Here is a 6,827-nt window from a genome sequence, read left to right on the forward strand (position 1 = left end):
CTATTTCTCGAGAGACGAAGACGGGGAAGTAGGCGGGAGCAGTTTCTTCAGGAGCGGAAAAACCTATGCCATCACGACATTTCCTTCTTATTTTTATTTGCTTTTACCGGACTCCACCATAACAGTAGGCATGTAAATACTATCTTCTTTGTTGAATGTCATTGTAATATATTTTTATTTTTTTATATTTCTTTTCTTCTTTTCAATACCGAGAATGTTCAAAGAGAGAATGAAATATATTCAGGTATATTGCTTAGCTCAAAAAATATATAATTAAGTCAATAAAGTCAAATCTTAATTAATTCCGATGATTTAGTTTTTGTATTTGCTCATTTATTGCCGCACAACATTAATAGGTCATGACTTAGGTTGGAGCACAAATACAAAATTAGAAAATATTTATTTAAAATTCTTAGATATATAAACAACATAGGGATTACTTTCTGATTTTTTTTTAAAAAATAAATTAAAAGAGCAGCGTCAAGATTGTTTTTGAATATTTACATGAGATTATGAGTGTAAGCGAGTCGAGCAAGAACCATGACATTAGAAAACTCTCCTTGTTTGTCCAATTGTGAGCTCGACTTCAAGTTTGGCTCGAATGGAGAGCTCATGGCGATAGCAACGAGCTTGTTAGTTCCAACTAAAAATTCAATTTTTACATGAGGGAGAGGAGGAAGTGTATTGGTGGTCAGAGGGAGAGGAGTAGGGCAGCTTGCCAGAGAATGCATTGAAATGATTAGTGGTAGGTTAATAGAGCTGGCTCCCGAGCCAACGAGCTGAGATGAGTTTAAGCTTGAGATTGTTTAATAAATGAGCTCAAGTTTGAACTCGAGCTTGTGGCTCGATATACTTAGCTTGTGTGGTCATTAAAGGCCGGCTTGAGAGCTGACGCAGCTCATTCACATATCATTTTAATTTCAGAGTTTATATATATGAAAATAATTTCTAATTATTTTGAAATCTCAATTTAAAGTAAATGGATTATTTTGATACTTTTATAAACTCTTTTTCATACTAACTTATCTTATACTAACTTATCTTAAAATGTAATGCACTTTTTAATAATTATTTTCTTTTCTTTTTCATATAATATCCTTTTTTAGTATTTATTTTTGAAAATTCTAAACGGCCAAATTGAGAAGTGGGTCCCGCTTCATTCAAAATAATAGCCGTTGCCCCGCGTCATTTCAATGTTGCATTTAAAACCATAGCTTCCCAATTTCAAATTTCAGAGAGAGAGAGAGTGACCAATTTTACAGTAGAGATAACTGTAAATTCATATTTACAATTCTTCTCATTTATTTTTACAAATCTAGCATCTAAACATTCATATTTAAATGCAAATCACTAAAATATTTAACCATCACCATCATTATTTTTTCAAAAGTGGGACGTACCTTTTCGATTCTTTTCGATTACATCAAAGAGTTAAAAAAGTGTAACAAACTATGTAAATACATAAGAATAATGTGGCATTTAGAGTAATTATTGCATCAGGTGTCCAATAACATGAGACCACGTGGCAATTTGGTGCTCGGTGACATACAAGATTCAGGCCCGGGTTGCCATGTAGCATCTTGGATACCTGATGTCTGATGCAATAATTCTTCATGGTATTTATGTAAATTTCGTAAATAATTACCAAAGTGTCTTGTTTGTCTCCAGTGTATATAACAAAAAAGAGTAACAGGAGCTGATTGATTCTTTTTATATGGGACATTCTGCAACTTTCACCCCTACTTACTCTTCTTCTCTCCTTAAATTCTCTTTCTCTCTCTCTCTCTATCTGCTGCTCCACTGAAGCTTCGGTTCTCGGCTTTATGGAGGAGGAAGGCTCGGTACGCTTTTCTACTCTTCATAAATCATTGTTGTTTTTTGTTTAGAAATTAGGGTTTCTATTCTCTCTACTTCGTCTTTCGAATTTCAGCATTTTATAAAATTATTTTTTCCCCGATTTGATCGCCTTGAGATAATCTCTTAGATTTTTGTTTCAGGAAAAGAATGGAAAGTGTGATGCGAGGGAAGAGGAGAGTGAATGGATAGAATTTGATGCTGAGTTCAAACCCATGGAGCATCCATTGGAGCCCTTGGAAGAAGATCAGCCTTTACAGTGTCCGATCCCTGATTCATCTTTTCTTAATGTGAGATATTTTACCCTTTTGCTCTTATATTTGAGCTGAATGATTGAAGTGTTCTCTTTATAACATTTAGATGAGAAATAAAAAGAAAAGAAAGGGGTTTTTGTGGTTAAGAGACAAATATTTAAGGGGAATTTATATAGCTATCACTTAATTCTTGTGTATTTAGATATCTAACACCTAAACTTTACTTTTTTACGTTTATACAATTCAAATTTTTCATATAACATAAAAAGTACAGTAATTTTAAGTTTTAAGAAGTGAAATACACCTTTTTATGCATAGGTAAGTTGAGTATATGTAAAAATTGTCATTTAGGTGTTGGATATGTAAATATATACGAATTGAGTCGTATGTAAGTCCCTTAGTTTCAGTAGTTTTTTTGTGCCTATTGCCTATTTTTTCGAAAAAATATTACATGTGGAGTTTGTATACATTCGGACTTTGTGTACAACAAGTTTGTACAACTATCTGTGCAATGTGTACAGGTTGTACATAAAATCCGGATACATCAGGATTTCGCATGTAATATTCTCTCCATTTCTTGATAGATATAGTCTTTATTTAAGCTACCTCTTTCACCTCTCTTAATGATGTTATTTCTATTGATTTCATTTATTTGTTGTTCAATGTTATTAAGAAAACAAATAATTTGTCGAGTGAGGATTATGAAAGTTCCTTAGTAATCTTTAAATCTCATTCCTTAAAGTAAATTTTTAAGGATCCTACTCACCAATTCTTGGTTTGTATACATCAAAAGAAGGTAGTGCAACTTATTATTCTGTCTTAGTAACTACTATGAATTTAATGTGAACTTCTGAAATAGTTTTATCAGTTTTTATATGAAACGGGTTGCCTTAAATGTTTATACTATTTTTTTCCAAATATTTTTGCTAGGTTTGAGAGTAGAAATTTTCATAAAGTCATGGTTTTAAAGCACAATAAATCCAAGTGATTGCCATGTAATATTCTCTCCATTTCTTGCTAGCATTTAGTTTTCCCAAAGTTCAACAAATCACTTGCCAACTTCATCATTTCATCAAATTTAGTGTGAAATTTTTTATAATCAAACAGTCCATCCTTGGATTAATGTGGCCTAATAACAAATTGGGTTTCTTCTAATGTGCCACCAAAAGTTGTTTTTTTTTATAATCTAATAGAGAAACTATTTTGAATTGTGCTTGAGGAGACAAGGGCTGAATGGAACATATTTCTAGACTCAGGATTAAAATTGCACATTCTCATAGAGTCGGGGAGGAGATTATGTCTTTGTTATTTTTCAACTTTCTTCAAACAATACAAGTCAAAAGTTTGTGTGATTGTCAAGATGTGTAAAATCACTACACAATTAAGATGTGAATAACATAAGTAGAGGAACATACAAATAAGGTAAATTGATAAATAAGGAATATGAAAATTGCACTTATGTAAAATCAAGGATAAGAGGATTTTTAGCCTGAAATAATTGATCAATAATGGAACAAGGATGTCCCTCACTATCTTGAATAAGTGAGAGAGGAGGAAGAACAATCCCCCAAAAAAAAAAAATTGAAACTCAGCACTCTTGCAACGGTTAGCTCGGACTTTTATCTGTTTTGCTTTAGTCTGATTAAATTGCACTTGGATCGTTTTTTTTCTGTCATTCTCCTGACTTGGTTGGCTTTCAATCTTGGCTCGAATGGCTACTTGAGTAGGGGCTAATAGACAAGATGTATTATTGTTCACTCCTCTATATCTATCTCTCCCTCCTTTCTTACGCTCCATTCACGGACAAATTAGAGTTCATTTTTGGAGCCTGATGTGGATTCAGCTAGATTCTTTCATCATGATGTTTAAGCTAGTTTTTTATTTAGTTGTGTTATATAATAGTAAATTAAGGCCTCTATTTATGTATGAAAAATTAACTCGTATATCTATTCAGCAAGAAAAATATGAATTGAAGCAGCGGCGATTGGTGGATGAATTACTGAAGTCCAAAGAACCTTCGGAAGAAGATGAAGAAAGCATCCTCCCACTCCAAGCAGATCCTAAGAGGCATCATAAAATTCATCAGCATTCTTCCATCCAACCTCAGCCTCCTTTTTGGGGTTCTCACTACAACATATTTCAGGTTTTCCAACAATGTAAAGATTTTTCATCTTGATTTTTTTTTTTAGTAGTATAAACTGATTATGTAAAACTTTTTATAAACATTATTTTCTAGCCTATATGTGAGCTTTCTTTTTTGTATATCTTTTTTTTTCTTTTATGGCTATACCTAAAAGGGGCAATGTTTGAGCAATGTTGAAATTCTGTTTATATCTCGTCAACTTATAATGTCTAACTTCAAATCATTTGTAAAATATAGAGTAAAGTGCCAAAATAGTACCTGTTATTTACATAGGGTTTTTTGGTCTCAGGGTTTATAGAAGTGCCAAAATGGTCGTCAATTATTTTAAAATTAAGCTCTGATAATTCTCCATAAAGACTATTTCAGCCCCAATTTAAAATTGTCTGAGGACTACTTAGTTGAATATTATTAGAGCAGGGAACTTTATATCCTTCACAGAAATTTAAAACTTAGTGCGCATGAAGACAAAAATTTAAACTTCTCAATCACTCATATAGATCCAAAAACTGATTCATACCTTTCTCTTAGATCTACAGGCACGATATGTCATTTTATACAAGACACAATAGTCATTAATACAATAGATTCTCATCTCACTCACTAGACTAAATGCTCTGAAATTAATCCATAAACTATATAGAGAGCTAAGTTACAGCATTCCCTCAAAAAACTACAATAGCATGAAAAAAAAAAATTAAACTTCTCAATCACTAATATAGATCCAAAAACTGAGTCATACCTTTATCTTAGATCTACAGACACAATATTTTTATACAAGACACAATAGTCATTAATACAATAGATTCTCATCTCACTCACTGGACTAAATGCTCTGAAATTAATCCATAAACTATATAGAGAGCTAAGTTACACTATCCCCTTAAAAAACTACAATAGCATGAAAAAAAAGGATAATTACAAACACATATTTATATATATGGTACTCAAAACTTACATATCTACAAAAATTAACATCCATTTCATTTTGTTCATCTATGGAACCCATACATTTATGTGTCACAATCAAATCTTAATGAATTTGATGCAGTAAAAGATATGGGCTGAGATTTTATAGTAAATCTCAATATTTAGGTGACAATTTAACAAAAAAAAAGACAGAAAACTAGTAATGTTTGGAGTGTTGTGCATGTAATTATCTAAAATAAAAAAAATAATAAAGAAACACTAGGATTGTTTGGGATCAATTTTTTTTATTTATGTTTTTGCCTTTTTTTTTTAATAAAAATATGTTTGTTTAATATGTTTTTAACATGTTTTTATTTTAAGTTTTTGAAAACAAATAAACATGTTTTTAAAAATTTTTTATTGTTTTGATTGTTCTAAAAAACAATCATATATCTTAATCAAACATATCAAATATGTTTTGTTTTAACGTACACAATACAACATGAAAACAAAAAATAAAAGTAACTTTAACAGCACACTTGTATTTTTTGTTTCATTTATGTTTTGATGTGAAACAAATAATGTTTGATATGTTTGATAAGACATGATTAATTTTCTCGAAACATGTTTATTTGTTTTTGAAAACAAAAAATAAAAACATGTTACAAACACACAAACATATTTTTAAAAATAAATAAATAAAATATAAAATGGAACCCAAACAAGTCTTAAGCTGCTCTGCAGAAGATATACAAAGCCAATTGAAGTTCTGTACTTTGAGGAGAGCTGCTGCAACGGCTATATATGTAAAGCTGCCAACAATCAAATCCTAAATGAAAAAATACAAAATTCAAAAAGACTACTAGAACTTGAACTAAAATAAAATTAAAAAATAAATAAATACTTGAACTGCAGGAAAAACTTGAACTGCAGACATTTACCAGTGTCATATACAAACAATGTTCTAAGAAAGAGTTAATCCATTCAAATCTTTGCATTACATGGAGTCTAGCTATGATTTGAATGCTTAATCTTCATATCATATAACCTTCATATCATAAAAAATTATAATCTAAACAATTTTAAGAGGTAATATATTTTGATTTTTATATTTATAACACTCAAATATTTCATATTACATAAAAAAAATATCACTATTATAAACATTGGAATACATCTTTTCATGCATAGGTAAAATTTTATAAATGTAAAAATTCAAAGTTTAAGTGTTTGATATATAAATACATAGGAACTGTGATCAAAGACAGCTAATGTTCCACTGGTAGATTCGACAACCCGAACTCTAGAGATATCGGCATCCTTAATTTGTCATTTACCCTTCTGAATTTGAGTTTCCTTCGATCTTCCCCACCCAACTTCTGGAATTACAGACATTGTCAAATTGCCGATTATCACAATTAAAGATATGATCTTTAAATCTCCTGTCTCCTCATTTAGCATATTCCTACATTATGATCTATATTTGTTAATTATTAAATGCATGCTCTCCTTTTAAGATCATATTCATTCCAAAAGTTGTCTCCTAAAAACCTTTGATCTTCAGATATTACGCTTTTGAGCTTATCTTATGCTCATTTTCGAAATTTATCAGTTCAAGCCAAGCGTTCTAATTCATTTTGCATTAGTCGCTTTTAATGTCTTCAACATCT

The 6,827-nt window shown here is 30.7% G+C and overlaps 1 protein-coding gene across 1 annotated transcript; it reads left to right on the plus strand.

Moving 5' to 3' along the window:
• Nucleotides 1–1,772: 1,772 nt before the first annotated feature.
• Nucleotides 1,773–4,284, plus strand: LOC110020063. Its single transcript, XM_020718037.1, has 3 exons — nt 1,773–1,841; nt 1,998–2,144; nt 4,063–4,284. Exons 1-3 carry the CDS (start codon nt 1,824–1,826, stop codon nt 4,282–4,284), a joined length of 387 nt encoding a protein of 128 aa, XP_020573696.1. The 5' UTR covers nt 1,773–1,823.
• The last annotated feature ends 2,543 nt before the right edge of the window (nt 4,285–6,827 follow it).

Source organism: Phalaenopsis equestris, unplaced genomic scaffold (assembly GCF_001263595.1).
Source record: "Phalaenopsis equestris unplaced genomic scaffold, ASM126359v1 Scaffold000090, whole genome shotgun sequence".
Taxonomy (NCBI): Eukaryota; Viridiplantae; Streptophyta; class Magnoliopsida; order Asparagales; family Orchidaceae; genus Phalaenopsis; species Phalaenopsis equestris.